Source organism: Talpa europaea, assembly GCF_964194135.1.
Source record: "Talpa europaea genome assembly, chromosome: 7".
NCBI classification, from domain to species: domain Eukaryota; kingdom Metazoa; phylum Chordata; class Mammalia; order Eulipotyphla; family Talpidae; genus Talpa; species Talpa europaea.
The window spans coordinates 86,520,258-86,537,086 of NC_140074.1; the positions used below are offsets into that span (position 1 = coordinate 86,520,258).

At 51.1% G+C, this 16,829-nt stretch overlaps 1 protein-coding gene across 1 annotated transcript; it reads right to left on the bottom strand.

The window, feature by feature from the left end:
* Positions 1-1,637: 1,637 nt before the first annotated feature.
* On the bottom strand, positions 1,638-3,445 carry TLCD2 (TLC domain containing 2; the record flags this gene model as incomplete). Its single annotated transcript, XM_084237857.1, has 4 exons — positions 1,638-2,087; positions 2,658-2,740; positions 2,974-3,056; positions 3,270-3,445. The coding sequence occupies 4 exons, from the start codon at positions 3,443-3,445 to the stop codon at positions 1,638-1,640; spliced, it is 792 nt and encodes a 263-aa protein (XP_084093983.1).
* Between the last annotated feature and the right edge of the window lie 13,384 nt (positions 3,446-16,829).

Below are 16,829 nucleotides of genomic sequence, written 5' to 3' on the forward strand. Positions count from 1 at the left end.
GGGGAGCAGTGGGCAAGTCAGGAGAGGTCTGCTGTGCCATGTGGGTTGCTCCCTGGCCGGGGATCAAACTTGTGCTGCAGAGGCTGCAGATCGCTTCATAGTGCGGTACTTAACCCCTTGCCCCCACCAGGGAGGCCCATAACTTGGATGTTTTTCTTGAAAAGGGGAGGGGCCTTGTGCTATAAAAAATTTTTAGCATAAGTGGCAGGGGAGAAAGAAGAGGATTCACCTCTGCAACCAGTGGAAGTCTCCCCTCATCTGCTTCCATCTCTGCCCTCATTCTGCTTCCATCAAAGCCTGGGCCTGGGAAGACCCTACACTAGGCACCCAGAATGTGTATGAGTACCTGTTATGGCTCTGGAATTCAGTGCTATACTAAGAAAGAAGACTATCCTAGCTCCAACCTCATTGCTCTAAAAATATGAAAAGGTCAGAAGATACTAAAAAACTGAAAAGACAGGGGCCTCCCCGGTGGTGTAGCAGGTTGTGCACAGCGCTGTGAAGCTGTCTACAGCCTTTGTAGTGCAGGTTTGATTCCCGGCCAGCTAGGGAGATACCCACATGGCGCGGCAGACCTCTCCTGTCTCGCCCGCTGCTCCCCTCAGCAGTGTCTTTGGTCTGTCTGCCTGTTCTGCTTCCCGCTCTGTCTCTGATGAATCCTCTCACCCTCCCGTGCTTCTGGCCTGTACCCCAGCTCTTGCATAAATAAATAAATTTTCAAAAAAAAAAAAACCTGAAAAGGCAGATGCTGGACCACAGTAGGATGAGGGTTAAGTACAAACACAATAGTGTAGCTTTAAGAACCAGAAATATGGGCCTCCCTGGTGGTGCAAGGGGTTAAGCTGCAGCACTATGAAGCCATCCGCAGCCACTGCAGCACAAGGTCAATCCCTGGCTGGCTGGGGAGCTGCCCACAGGGCACATCAGACCTCTCCTGACTCATCCACTGCTCCCCTCAGCAGTGTGTTTTGGTCAGCCTGCCTGTTCTGTTCCCCACTCTGTCTCTGGTGAATCCTGTCACCCCCCCACACCTCTGGCCTGTACCCCAGTTCTTTTTTGCTTAAATAAATAAATCTAAAAAAAAAAATAGAGAACCAGAAATATTAGCAGCAATCGCTATGGCCTAGGTTCTTCTTTCTCTTGGCAACTATTTTGCCCATCCCTACTGACTAGAGATAGCATCTGCTGTGCTTCCTGCCACTGCCAGAATTTGGTTGTAGTTGAGGCCTCTTTTACCCTCTGATCCCACCTCCTCCACACCAGATCTCTTTGCTCCTAACAGGACCTCACCTTTTTTCACCTGTCCCTGTGCCAAAGCAAAGAAATTCTGTTTGTACTAGCAGTTTTATCCAGCTTCATGCCTCCTGCCACACTTTACTGATAGCACTGACTACATTGCTTGAGGTCGTTTACTGGACCTATGGTCATCTGATGATGGAATTTGGTAAACATTAATTTCAGCATTTCCTCTCAGTTCCTAGGAATGAAGGAAGGGTATGAGTTGGCTGGAAGAGGAACTGAGATACTGAAAATCCAGTCCAGCTCTTACCCCCATGGGGAAATGTACATGAAGTTCACCACCTTGTCCTGGTTCTATCTCCCCCAGGACTGGCAGAAGAGAAGTTTGAGGCTTCTCTTTAGTCTTTCTTGCGAAGATTGGAAACATCCCTGGTGACAGGCTCACTATCACATGTCCCAGTGTCCCTGCTTTCCTTGTCCCTCAGAGTGGGCAGGTGGGCCCGAGACCGCAGAACATCACTGACGAAGATGCGGACACCCAATATGATGCTCATGACACCCACGGTCATCAGCCCAATTCCACCAAGGACAACCAGAGCAGGAGGCACCTGTTGGTGCTGTCGGAACAGCCACACACTCATCCACCCCAGTGGCACCAGGCGGAAGGGGGCAAGGGTGGCCAGAGTGGCCCAGCTGGCTATGCTAAAGACCAGGGATGGGGCCTGGTGAGAAAGCAGCAGCAGCTTCCGTAGGTGTAGACAGGCAGAGTTCAGCTCCAGGAGCAGAGACACCACAGAGAAGCCCACGTAGTGGCCAGACAGAATGGCGGTGCTGAGGCAGCTTACTACCTGGGGAGCCAGGGACAGAGGACAGAGGATTTTCTATGACCTACCACCCATCATCTCCCAACATACCAGTCCTAAAGAGAGGGACTCCCAAGCATTTTGTGGCACCCCTCACAACACCCGACCGTTATGCTTACCCTTACATTGGGGACCTGGATGGCCTTAAAACAACCCTTCCATAAGACAGGAGCAGTCTTGATTCAGAGGCTGTCTCTCCTGAGGTTGCAGCATCTGCACAGTACCCCCTCTAATTTCCATTCTATTCATGGACTATCATGCCCCACCACTGCTCTCTATACTGGGACTTGCCCTTCTAAGAAAAGATCTGTAGTCAATATTTCTGCAACTGACTGGACACCTGCAGGGACCCAAGCTCTTTAAGCAGTGCTCAGACCTCCAGCTGTGACCATCAATCATCTCCATCCCCCAATTCAGTCCATCCTTAGCAGGATCAAGCACCAGTGGGGGTTAGAGACTCTGGGAAGTCATATGACAGAAAGCTAAAAAGAGATTGGGGATCCCATACTGGGTACACCTCCCTTCCTTCCTAGCTCGCCTTTCCCGGAGTCTCACCACCAAATGGTGACAGAGAAGTTCCCAGGCCTGGCGCATGGTCTGGTTCCACAGCAAGTCAGTTCCATCAGCCAGGAAATAACCTGTGGGCATGGGGTGGGGGTTTTGGGGTGGAATTAGGCTTCCCTCAAGCTGGTGTACAACCTGGAGAGACATCTCCATTCCCTTTTTCCAGTTTAGTTTCTCTTGAAAACCAAAAAATCAACCAACCAAAAACAATTAGATTTTGCAGGGGAGAGGGAGGGGACCTGGAATTATTGTTAGAAAGTTGTCCCCCCCACACCCCAAACTAACCCAATCTTCTCTACAAACTCACCTACAGATACAGCCACCAGCACCAGGGCCCAGGGCGGGTGGCCACGAATCGGGTCGGCAGCCATCTGAGGGTACAGTGATAGCCTGGAGGAGTTGGGGGGCCATGGTCAACATTGAGCAGACCCTGGTCTCATCCTCAGGCTGTGCACGCCCTCCCTTCCATCCACAGCCCCATTCCAGTCATGGACTCTCCAAGATCTCGTAGCAAAACTAAAGGTGGTGCCCGGGTCTTCTAATCTTAACCTTCTACCTCCCTCGCCCTCATCCCGGTGCCTCCCAAACCTTTAAACCCCGCACCCGAGCAGCGCCCCTGCCCCCGTGAGCGTGCTGTGCACCAGCGAGACACAGATGTTCCGCCACTTCCAACGGTCCTGAGCAGCAGATCCAGGTGTGGGCAGTATTTGCAGCCCCCAGTGCAGCCCCCTGAAGGCGGCGAAGGAGGCTCCGGTCACGAGGAGTCCGGAGGACGCCATTGCTCGGCCGCGGGACTAGATTCGGATGCGTCCTCTGGGGGCCCGCGCTCTCTGCCGAAGGAACCCAACGCCCCCTGCGGGGACCGTGAACTGGCTTCATCGCAGTGCTGGGTCCCTGGGCTCCCCCGCTCGCTCCGCCTTCGGGATCGGTTGTAACTTTTCCAGGGCTCGTCCACGCCTCCATACCTCGATTGGGCGGTGATTGGAGCAGGCGCCAGGCTACCGCCCCTGGAGCCACGGCAACCAAGAGCGTCCCGCTCCAGCGTGGGAGGGCGGGCTGGGGTCTTCGGGGGGACTAAGCCTAGCGCGAGCTCAGCGGGGGTCTTTTGGGATGTCCTTAGGAGTCCTTAGGAGTCCCAGCCCCGCGAATTCTGTAACCCTCAAGAGCTTCAGAAATGGGTCACTAATGTCACTGATATTCCCGAAGCCCCGCCCCACAAACTTTCACCTCTTTTCCCTACTCTAACCCCTCACCAGCTGGCTGTACCTCCCACCCAACCCACAGCCCAGCCCTGAATTTAGAAACCAGCGCAATCCCACTCCCACCTACTTAAACCTGGCCACCTACTTAAACCTGGCCTCGCATGCATCCTCCCCCCCCCCCCCCCCCCCCGCCAACTCAGATGTGCGGGAGGCGCCTCACTTCTTGGAGCCATCCCTTCTACCTCCTGAGGGTTCCAGATCTTAACATATCCTAGAAACTGTAATTCCAGGTGTCCTGCTCCCTTACATAGTACCTCTCAAACGCAACAACTCCCATTCTGGAGAAGCGACTCACTGGGGACTCTTCCCCAATCTTTTTTTGGGGCCCTCCAGAAGAGTCATTATTAGGAAGGGAAGCCATAAGGGAGCCACACGGCACCATCGTCCTGAAAAGCACTCCTCCCCAGGGATTAGTACCTATTAGATGGAAAGGAGAATATGTCTTCCAATCTGAGGTGCCAAGGAGAGGTCACTTAGGGTAACCTCAAGGCTCAGGCAGATTCAAAGAGAAAAATGAAGATTCATCTTGTTTTCAGCAGCAGTATCCTTTATGATTCTAGAACCTTTCAGATGGAGAGGAAAATCTTTTCCCCTCCTCCATCTTCTGAAGTGTGACAGATTTTTACTCTTTTCCTTCTGTCTTACTCAAGTCCACACCTCTTTAACCTGGAAGACAGCCAGCAATTCAGAGAGCTGTTCCTTCCCTGTACACTGAGAGTGGATTCCAGATCCTCCTTAAGAATGAAGTTCATTAGCTGTTAGATCCTCCCCAAATGTCCTCATAACCCCCTTCCTCCACCCAAACTCCATTATATCCAAGGGACTAGGAGCATCTCTTCATTCTGACCCCCCCACCCCCCAGTATTTTTAAATTTAGGTTATTTTAAATTTTATTAAACAAAAAACATACACAATTAATGTAGAAAATTTGGAAATTACTGAAAAACCAAGAAGAAAATTAGAACTACTTTATTTGCCAAAGATAACCACTATTATTAACATTTTGAAGTATGTCTTCAGTTTGTTTTATGTATACAAGTATTTTTAAAAAATGAGATCACATAATATACACTATTTTTATAGCCTTTTTAATATTCAAAGAGCATTTTTCTTCCCAGTTAAATGTTCTTTTACATGACTTTTAATGGCTGCACAGTACTCCACCATCTGGATGGATATACAATAATTTACTTAGGCAATCCCCTATTGCGAATTTTCATTACAGGAGAAAAGAAATGAATTCCCAGTCTGACAGTTGCTTTCCATTTTTCTCTATTGCAATGGCAGGATGAACATCTTATAACTGAATCTTTACTTTCTTTAGATAAATTCCCCAATGTAGAATCACTTGGTCAAAGGCCACTGAAACATTCAGGGTGTTTGGTTTATATTACCAGACTGATATCCAGGAAGTCTCACCAATTTGTATCCCCATATGCATTATATGGGAGTGTTATTTTAGTACTCCTTTGCCAATAACTGAGTCTTATTTCTTCTGTTATAGTTTGCTATGGGAAAAAATGCATTCAGCATTATTTGCTTTTCTTTAATTACTAATGAAACACACACATTTTTTTTTTCATGAATTTATCCTTGAATTTCCTTTGTATGTCCTTTTACAGCTGGCTCTTCCTCATGGAGACTGCTTATACAAAAATTAGAGGGTGATCGAGAAGTGGAAGTAGGAGTATAGAGCCACAAGCCAGACACTATAATATGGTCCCACATCTCTGAGGGAAGCAGAAAGATTGCAGGAAAATGGTGAATGAAGTACAGGACTGGAAGCTTGTCCATGATGGGGGCTGGCTGTTCTTTCTCCTGGTGTACTTCTCGTCTATATGGGCACCCTCTGCAAGATGCCCAAACAGGTCCCTGTCCTCTCCAGGCCTCGTCCTTTCCAGGCCTCTGTGTTCCCAAGCTGCACTTGCTCATCTCTGCTCCATGATGGGTGAGGATCACAAAGCCACATACCCAGGGCTAGACAGAGACACTGTGGCCAGTAAAGCAAGGTGAGGAAGAAAGGGCAAAGCAATGTCCAGGGACAGAGCAATCTTTGTTGCAACTTATGAGCGGACTCAGTCTACCCACCCACCCCCCAACCCTTCCATAGTTCCACACACATCCAACTTAGCTGCAGAAAGAGTAGGTCTACTCTTCCCTCTCAACTCTCAGTTTCTCATAAATGAAGAATAAAATCTAACTCCCTGCAAACAGCTTCCTCAGCCCCTGAACTTGGCTTCTTTCATGCAGAGAGGCTGGATCAAGGTTAAAATCACACCAGAGTCTGAGTCCAAGGGTGAGACTGGATCAGGAGCTGGGGGTGGCAGGTTTACACTATTTGGAAGTCATATTCCACAACCCATCCCTCCTGGCAGCTGGAGGGGAGAGTGTCCTGCCTGCATAGGCCACAGTTGAGTCCCACACACTATAATGGAAAGTAAAGTCAGGAACGAAGTAGCAGCAGCAGCAGGAACTTCATCAGGGGCTGCAGCTCTGCTTCAATGGCAGGGGAGGCCTGGGGCCACCCTTGCATGGTGGGAAAGCAGTGAAGAGACTGAGGGCCTTTTAGCCCTTATATTGGTCTAACCCTAGCCCCTCCCCTACCAAGCTCCCCTTTCCTAGCTCCTGAGGTTGTGGTCAGGGATGGAGGAGGAGCAACCACTTATATGCAAAGGTTTTATTCCCACCCTCCCACCCATAGTGGAGGAGAGCCCAGGCTCTTGAGTCTGTACAACTTCTTATTCCCTCCTGAACTCAGCTGGGTGATTCCCTATCTGACAGTTGGGGGGTCTGAGATAGGAGGTCTAAGGATCCCACACAGAGATGGGTGTCTTTGAATCTAGAGTCTGGATCACTTTAAGGAAACACAAGGAAAAGAAAGAACAGGGGGATAACTACTTACAATATGACCTTTTCTCTAAAGAGGAAACTTATTTTTGGACCTCACTTGGAAAGGCCAGTAGGAAAGAATGGGGGATAAAGAAGGAGGATCATAAAAAGAAATGTGGGTAAAGAGATTTTCTTTGCTCCACTTCTTCACACAGAGACCAAATAATGTTAGGCAGTCATTTATTCCCCAGTTCAGCCAGAGTCTCTTAATTTAAAATTGTTCTCTCTTGCTAGGCCAATCTGGGTGCACACTTTCTAACTGAACAGGTTCCTTTTCCCAAAAGACTATCACTCTCGCTGTTCAGACTTTCCCAGACCCAGTCTGTCACCTTCCAGATGAAGGGGAAAGCAGCTCCTTCTCTTCCTCTTCCTCCTCCTCGAAGCCAGGGGCAGAGGGCAACAGTTCTTCAACTGGCAGCTTTAGCTGGGTCAGGACATAAAGCTTGCCACTGAAGAACTACTGCGGCTCAGCCAGGTGAGGATGTGGGAGGTACGGGTACCTAAAGAGAAAAGGAAGAAAAATGGGCAAGATCTGAGCAGGGCCATGGCACAGGAACACTGTCAGACTGGCCAGGAAAGACTAGCTCCAGGAGAAGCCCAACCGTCTAGTGAGGGATTCTTGACTCTTCACCTGGCTTGTTAGAGCTGTTAACTTTAGTGAGATGCAAGAGGCCACTCTAAACATATTTTCTTTGCTTCCCTTTCCATAATTGAAGGCTACAGAAACCCAGACCAGCAGCACTACCCATGAGGGGCCCCAGTCTCCTTTGCATTCAGAAAGGGCAGGACTTGGAATCTTGGATACAACCCACCAGTCACCCAGTTACTAAGTGAGAAGCTGCACTTCAGGTCTAGAAATATTAGTTCAGTGATCAGCTCAAATGACTTGTTTCCAGGGAATTCAGCTGGAAGAAGAGTTTTGGGGGCCTACATCTGGGGAAGAGTAAGGAAGGAAGGAGGTCTAGAATTTCTGGAAGAAGGTCAGCAGAGGCTCCTGGGACTGTGTGGAGAGACAGGAGATCAAATGCTGGAGGAGAGGGAGGTATGGGTAGGGTGGTTGGGCAGCTTCCCCAGGACTCTCAAATGCCAGGCATTCCGCTTGCGCATTCCGGGTACATCTGGTATGAATTCCAGGCTGTCTGCCGGCCCCTCCAAGTCTGAACTTTGTTCCAAGTTCCAAGCCCCGCCCCCACAGTTCCAACGCATGAATCAGCAGGAAAAGCCCGGCCCTGCAGCATGGCCCTGGGAGGGGGCTGGGGGTGTGGCAGGCTCCAAGACTGTGAGCTGGGGAGGGCAGGTTTGTGCTGACACCAGGCCCAAGGGCATGGTCCATGCCAGAGCAGGGGGCTAAGGTGGTTGTGCCTTGAGAATTCTATACTTAGAGAGTATGAAAGATGAGGGTGGGAGGCTTTCAAATTACAAAACCCTCTTGGGAGATATGAACTTTGTGGTATCTTCCCCAGGTGACCAGGCCAAGTCCTTCCCATTCCCCTATGTCTGAGCTGGCTCTTTTTAGTCCTTAGGACTCAACTGCCGAGAGTCTGTGCCAAGCAGGTGCCCTTGGCTGCAGGGCGGGGTGGCCCAGGGCACTGACCCTCTGACCAGCTGCTCCATCAACCCTTTGGCACCCTGACAGCTCTTAACCCAGTCTGACAGCCAGGATGACAGGCCAAATGAGTTGGAAGCTGGAACTGGGGCCGAAGGGAGGTGGGGGCAATAGCCTAGCCAGAGGCCACGGGGAGGGGCTAAGAGTTGGCCGAGAGGTGGGGAGAGAGGGAGCCCAGTGATGACTAACCCAGGCGCCCCACCCAGCTAGCCTGCTTCCCAGGCGGTCACGGCCAGGCCTGTGCTAGGGGGCCCCACAACCGAACAGGCTGGGGGGAGGTGCAGAGGTGACCTTCTCTCGGCCCAAGACGGTCAAGTTAGGCTGGGGGGGCGGTTTAGAGTTTCCAGGCCCTTTTCCTAACCGCCCCCCCCCCACCAACCGTGATGAAACCCTAACCTTTGGATTGCATAAGGCCCCCCGCATCGCCGCCCCCTACTCTTTCTTCTCCCCTCCCCCCTTACATAACATCCTCTGGAGGGAACGAGAGGAGGGGCCGGCCTGCCCAAAGACCCCTTCCCTGCCAGGGCGCTCAACTGGCCCTGACCCAGTGAGTGCCAGTAGAGGCAAAGCACCTCCCCACTAATATCCCAGTCCAAATTCTGTCCAAGCTGGGAGGCCAACTCCCGTATCCTCGAACCAGAGGGCGCCGAGGTTAGCTGCCCCCAGCCCCCTGGCCCCTCGTCTTCCTCCCAGCTACTCCTTAAGACCTTCCACCACGACTCCGTTCCCGGACTTCTTCCTTAAACAACCTGACACACCACTCCAGCCTGCCCAGGGCCCTCGTCCCCGGAGCGCCCCAGCCCCCGCCGCCCCCTCTCCCCTCCCCCGGAAGGGTAGGGTGTGGCCGCCAGGACCCTACTTTTTCCCATTACCCCGTTAACACGGTTCCCTCCAGTGAGGTCAGGGCCCCAGCTCACACCCACCTGGTGCTGGGTGTGTGTGTGGGGGGTGCTGAGGGTAGGGGAGCAAATCTGTGCGTCCGTCCCCCACGGCCGGCGGCGCTGTCTCTTCCCAGCGCCCAGCACTCACCGGCTCCAGTCTCCGATCAGCTGGCGGCGTCGTGACGCACAAGTTGCGATTGCACCGCCCAGGGCCAATCACCGCCCACTGCTGGGCAGCGTGACCACACCCACTGGAGGCGCCAGCTCTGTGTCCTGGTCCCGCCTCCTCGGGCGTCTTAGCTCTGATTGGCAAGGAGACCACCCCTTCGCCTAGTGAGGTTGCGCTAAGCCACGCCCCAGCCCACAAACTGGCCAATGAGTGAAAAGGTGTGGCTCAGGCCTCCGCCTAGGGACCTCGGTTACAGGATCACTACGTCAAACTAGAGTCCTAAAGAGCAGAAGGAAGTAAAGGCGTGTGTGTTTGCAGTGCATACTGGTCAGTGTAGTTCTCGGTCCGACACTTCGTTCCCAGAATCCAGCGCGCTCTGTGAGTTGGCATTTTTAAACACATCTCCAAATCCATCCAGGCGAAGTCCTTAAAGGGGTATAGCCCCTCCTTTTTGGAACTGTGAGTGCTTCTTTTAGACACCCCCAAAACTGATTCGTTGATCTCTGCAGTAGGCGATAGGTCTTTAAGGAAAGGTGGGGCAGGCGAAGCAGCCGGTGTGGGCAGAAAATGACGGTGGAAATCAGCCCCCAAGGCAGCAGACTCTTCCACTGGATGCCACCTGGGGGCTTTTGTGGGTGGGAGGTCCGCTGACCTCGCCTCAGGCCAGCTTTCACTGGCTAGATCTAGTCCACCAGGGTGGGCAGGGGACTTCCTAACAGAGGATACTGCTCTTGTAGACAATGTCTCGTTCCAAAGGCAAGAGGGGCAGAGTCTCTCAAGCAGCAGCTTCCTTTAAAAAAAAAAAAAGAGAGAGAGAGAGAGATTAATAGCGCAGTCTTCACCTAAGAATAGAAGATAGACTTGTGGTCAGAAACTTGGGTGATGGACCGTGCCAAAGTGCAACTGGCCAGTGATCCCATCCTTTGCCTAATAACCCCATTCTGTCCGCCCTCCAGAAGCTTTTCACTGACTCAGGCCTACTTAGGGGAAGAGATTTCAAAGGTGAAGACCAATGAGGAGGCTGCTCCTTCCCCAGGGACCAATCAGCCAACAGAGGCGGGGGATGGGCAAAAACTGAAAGGAACCCAATGACTTGGCAAAAGCTGCTGAACCGCTTATTTAAAGGGGCAAGACTGGGGCCATTCCATCTCTGCGTGCACCACCTACTAACCCTCCCCCCCCACCAAAAAAAAAAAAGGATGTGTGGACAGGGATTCTTGATTTTTCCATGAATTCCCAGTTGGGTGTCAGGGTAACCGAACCGGAAGGATGAGGCTGGAATCTGAGTTAGCTCCTTTTGTATTCAAAACGGGCTCCACCAAGTGATTGTTGTAGTTCCTAGGAGCACCAAAATTCCGAGCCTGTGTTCAGAACATTGTGCCTTTAAGGAAACTTCCTGTCTTCTACCCCAGCTGATTGCTGGAAAGTGTGACCTCAGGGGACGAATCAGCTGTTACCACATCCTCCTTCTGGCCTGCCCTCCTCCATCCTCTTATCACGCCCCCCTATCCCGTGTTGCTGGAAGGGAGATGGAACCCCAAATATGGGGAACCTCATTTTTTGTTCTTTCCTCATCCTTCTCACTCCAAGACTGTCTTTCCTTTCCCCCTCCCCCCATCTGCTGGATAGCTCTTCAGAGGTTCTGATCTTGGAATGAGAGGTATTTCCTGTCTGCACTGTCAGCCCAGACCCACCCTCCCTGGTCTACTGTGAGGTTTGTTTTGGGGAGACCCAGAAAAGTGGCTGACTGGGATGTGGGTGCTTCAGGAACAGCTATTGGGTCCAGTGAAACAGAAGACCAAGCCTAGAGGAGTGGCTATGCAGAGCAAGATTACTGGGGTGAGAAAGAACCCTCCTCCCCTAGCAAGTTACCCCCTGCTCTAGTTACCTTTTTCCTCCCTAGCAGGATGCTCTTAAGGGGGTCATCCTGGTTTTGCCCAGTCATTCCACTTTTAACTTTTTAGATAACACCAGGTCCTTGGCTGCTCCATTTTTTATACTCTTAGTTCACAGCAAGGGTGCTAATGTGGAGTATCTCAGGGACTGCAGATAGAACACACTGGCCCCAGTAACCAGGGGCTTTGACTGCAGAAAGACCCAGGTAATGTTTTGTCCCAGCCCTGAGCTGGGAGTCAGGGTCACTCCAGGACAAGCTTAGTGTGAAGTCCCAGGACTGACTTGGCAAGGTTAGGAGAAACTGAGCAGGGCCTTGGCCAAGCTTGGAAGAAATCTCATCAGCTGCTTTCGTTCTCCATTATCCTTACATAGAAGTCCCATCTCCTTCCCACCCAAGTCCTTTCTCCATTTTATTTGGCTAACTCTCCATCATCCTATCTTCCCATTCTATAGGGCAAAAGCATAGGCTTTGAGTCCACAGTTTTTTTTTTTTTAAGATTTATTTTATTTATTTATGCATAGAAGAGCCAGGGTGTAGGCCAGAGGTGCTCGGGGTGAGAGGATTCACTAGAGATAGAGTGGGGAGCAGAACAGGCGGATCTATTGAAATACACTGCTGAGGGGAGCAGCAGGTGAGACAGGAGAGGTCTCCTGTGCTATGTGTGTCAGCTCCCTGGCCAGGATGGAATTTGTGCTGCCAATAGCTTGATAGCACTGAAATTTAACCCCTTGCGTCACCAGGGAGGCCCTGAGCCCACAGTTTCTTAACTTCAGCATTATTAACATTTTGGGCCAGATAATTTGTTGTTGTGGGAGCTGTCTTGTAGAGTGTGCCCAGTAGTAGTGTCTTTAGCAGCTTTCCTGGCCCACTAGATATTATTGGCAAGTCTTCCCTCTCCCCAGTATGACAGCAGGAGAGGTCTGTCGCACTATGTGGGACCCTCGCCCAGCGGCGGGGGATGGAACCAGCACTGCAGAGGCTGCGGGCAGCTTCACAGCCCAGCGCTCAACTGCTGCGCCACCAGGGGAGGCCTAATTCATGATTTATTGTTGGAATTTTTAAAAAAGATTTATTTATTTATACATACAGAGGTGTATGGGGAGTAAGAGGATTTCTAACAGGGTGGTCCCCAGGAAAGGGGGAGGTTCCAGGTTTCCTGCCCCACCCAAAGGAGGGTGGAGCTGAGCAGGAAGAGAAGAAGTTACAGAGGAGACTGAGGAAGGAGGGAAGCAGGATGGAGAGCCAGAAGGAGACCTGGAAGAGGCACATGGAGCCGAGAGACACATGAAGAAACTGCACTTGCCTTTTGGTCTTGGACTGGTTGAAACAGATGTGGGTGATAGACCTGTGGGGAGTGACAATGGTGGTTTTTGTCTTGATTTTGATTTTGCTCTTTTCCTTCCAGACTTGTCTGGTTGTTTCTGATCCTTTTCTGTGGGTCCCCACTAGAAGATGCTTTAGACTTGTGGCAGGCTTTGGGGCCTTGCTCTGGGCCAATCCTGTTTGGATGGACTTTTACCCACAAGGGGACAGGTAACTTTGGGTACTTGAGTTAGAAACTATATTCTTTGCCTTTCCTGTATTGTTTCCTAATTGTATTAAAGTTCCTTCCCATTAAGGTCTCATATGTTTTGTGTTGATGTGGCGGATGGCAGAACCTATTTAGAGCAGGCAGGTTTGCAGGGTCTGGGCTGCCCCTCTCCCTGCCCTGTAACAGATTGACAAGAGACAGAGTGGGGAACAGAACAGGCAGAGAGACTGAAACACACTGCTGAGGGGAGCAGCGGGTGTCAGAAGAGGTCTGCTGCGCCATGTGGGTCAATTCTGTGGCTGGGGATCGAACTCATGCTGCAGTGGCTGCGGATAGTTTCATAGGTTGCGTCTTAACCTCTTGCGCCATGAGGGAGGCCCCTGTTGTTGGAATTTTTAAGAAGATCGTATTTGAAAACATCTAGCACAATTCTGGCTCACTGGTGCACAGTTTATGCAGGAAACGTTAGCTTCCTTCACTTTGCTCCTTATCAGATCAGCAAGAGACAGCCTCATGGGCTAACTGCTGGGACAGCTGCAGCTTCCCTCCCTGACTCCTGAAGCTCCGGGAAGCGCAGTATTGAGATTGGTGAAAGGGAATTGTTAATTTGGTCCCAGATTCCCAAAATTCCAGGCTACTTGGGATGGGATTCAGGGGGAATTTGGTCATAGAGCTTTCACAGAGCATTTTATTTAAAGATGTGGCCTGCAGAGTGCATGTAGACAGCTTGCAGTGCTTGTTAAAAATCCAAATTACCAGGTCTAGCCCAGGCTGCTGAAGCAAAAATACATCATAAAGTATGAAAAACACTTTTTTTAGGGCTCATATTGGGGAAGGAGTCAGTGCTTTACAAATCTCAGTGCACTAGTATCCAGCAAGCACGCTCCTACTCAAGAGAAGGAAAGAGGGGCCTCCCTGGTGGTGCCGGGGTTCAAGTCTCAGCGCTATCAAGCTGTGGCTAGCCACTGTGGCATCAGTTCGACCCCAGTCAGGGAGCTAACGCATATGGTGCAGCAGACCTCTCCTGACCCGCCCGCTCTCCCCTCAGCAGTGTACTTCAGTCAGTCTGCCTGTTCTGCTCCCCACTGTGTCTCTGGTGAAATCCTCTCACCCCCGCACCTCTGGCCTGTACCCCAGTTCTTGTATGCATAAATAAATAAAATAAATCTTTAAAATAGTTTTACATTAAATAGTTAAATCTATTAATAAAAAAAGAGAAGGAAAGAATCTAAGAGGATAGGTGAGTTACACTCAAGGTCATTGCTGCATTGCAAGCCAAAACCACTAGAGGGCAGAGCACAAACAGACTTGCAGAAAAAAAGGAGTGCCTGCTCAACTAGATAAACCTAGACCAGAGCAAAGACTAGCTAGACCCAATTTTGTTAGTCTTAAGAATCAGGCTTACCTCCTGACCATCAAAATCTGTCCTCTGATCTCACGGTACTCACACAAAAGTTGGGGATGCAAGCTTGTCAAGGGACATCTCATTTCCCAAATGAAAAAAACTGCATGAACAAAGAACAGAGACCATTGGTTTTAGAATGAGATAGGCATGGATTTGGATCTTGGCTTTACTGCTTTTTAGCTATGTCACCTTGGGTAGGTTGTCAGCTCTTCATCCTAAAATGGATATACAGATATCCTGCACCTCCTCGGTGGCGCAGCAGATTGAGCGCTGTGCTGTAAAGCTGTCTCGGCAGCACGGGTTCGATTCCCGGCCGTCCAGGGAGAAACCCACATGGCATGGCAGACCTCTCCTGCCTCACCCGCTGCTCCCCTCAGCGGTGTCTTCGGTCCGTTCTACTCCCGGCTCTCTCTGGTGAATTCTCTCACCCTCTCGTGCCTCTGACCTGTACCCCAGTTCTTGTATAAATAAATAAATCTTAAAAATAAAAAACATATATTCTCTTCACGGGTTGTGGTGAGAATTAAAATAAAACAAGGTATGCGGCCCGCCTGTGTCTATGTAGGTATCTCTTTCTTAAACCTATCCCTTTCAAAATGCAGCTCTCCTGCCTGCCTGTATTTATGCAGGTGCTTCTTTTCTTAAATTTACCTTTCAAAAATGCAGCTCACTGCCTGCCTCTGTCTATGTAGGCATCCCTCTTTCCTTTATTCCTTTCCTCAATAAACTTTCCGTGTGCTGATGAAACAAAACAAAACAAAAACAAGGTGTGCAAAGTGCTTAGCCAGGTGCCTGGCTTCTAGTCAGTGCTCTGGTAAATGTGCTTGCAAATTACTGTCCAAGGTCATATGACCCAATACATCAGGGTTCCATGTGTCCATTCAAAAAGAGGAAGCAGAGGGAATTGGATTGTGGATGAGCCATTCCAGTTTTCTTTCTAAAGAACTTTAGTTTTTCTTTTTTTTTTTCTTAAGCACCTTTATGTAATGCCCAAACGCAACACCCAATTCCCACATGTGGCAAACTCTCTTTGGAGTGAGACTCAAAAAACAGAGCCAGTGGGTTCACTGCAGACAATAGCCTATCTGTCCTGCAAATGTCAGAACTGAGACCCCTCAAAGGGGGCATGTATTTTGATGCCAGCACTCTAGCTTCAGCTCCCTGTCTTGTGCTGCCCCCTCCCCCTCAGCCACTGTTGCAGCTGCCCAGCTCAGACCACAGTAGGCAGTCTCTGTGGCAAGGCTGAGGTAGATTTTCAACAGGAAGTATTGGGGGAACATTTCCTTCCAAGAACTCCAGGCCTCTGGGCCTAGTTCACTTCTCTCCCTCAGTTCACCCAGAATGAAAATAAACAAAAAATTATTATTTTTTTTTAAGCTTTACAGGTGGTTAGAGGAAAGAGCTCTGGGGCAGAAAGTCTGTGTACCAGATTTGCTACTTGGGCAAGCCACTTAGTGGATCTTGATTAAAGAAATGCAAACAATACTAACCATCCTCCCTATATGCAGAGTGGTGTGAGGCCAAATGTAATGTTATTGTTGAAATGTTTTGGAGGGCCTCCCTGGTGACACAAAGAATTAAGACTCACTCTATGAAGCTATCCGCAGCCACTGCAGCACGAGTTCGATCCCTGGCCAGGGAGCTACCCACATGGGGCAGCAGACCTCTCCTGACTCCCCCGCTGCTCCCCTCCGGAGTGTGTTTCAGTAGGTCCACCTGTTCTGTTCCCCACTCTGTCTCTGGTGAATCTTCTCACCCCCACACCTTTGGCTTGTACCCCAGTTCTTGTATGCATAAATGAATAAATCTTTTAAAAAAAGAGAAATGTTTTGGAATATTCAAAGCTCCTTCTTTCCGAAGGCTGCAGGAAGGCGCTGAAAGGACTTGATGTCAAAGGCCCCCGCGCTGCCTCTAGAGGTGCTGCTAACACTTTCCCTGTCTGAGCCCCAGATTTTTCATCTGTAAAACTAGAAGTGGGGATCAGCCCGCTAAAGGCTGGGATGTCTGGGCAAAGCCTCCCTAGATCAGCGTTCCGAAGCGCGCAGGGAGGAGCCGGGAGGGGAGAGGAAATCTTGTGGGGTGTTCAGCATCTCCCTTCCAGACTGGAAGGCAGCGGGGCCGCCACAGGCCAGAGCGGCGCGCCGGGAGGGAGGGTGCTGAGGCCGCCCGGCCGCGGCGGCGTGGAGGGGCGCCGGCGGGAGGCGGGGTCCGGCCCGCCCCTTCCATCCACGTGCGGTTGTTTCCGTGCCGGGAGGTCACGTGAGCAGCATCAGCTGACCCGTCACGGTGGAGCCTGGCGCTGGCGCCCCACTGCCCCAGCCCCGCCGCGCCGGAGCGCCGGAGCCTCGGAGGGGTAAGCGCGCCGCTGGCCTCCCCAGGGTGTCCCCGGCCCCAGCCAGCCGCTCCCGCCCCGGCCCCAGCCCCTCGCGCCTCCCGACCCGCCGGGCCGGCATCCCGGAAGCCTGCGGGAGGAGGGCCGCGGCTGGGCTCTGCCCTGCGCTGCCCCCAGGCGGCCAGGAGGGG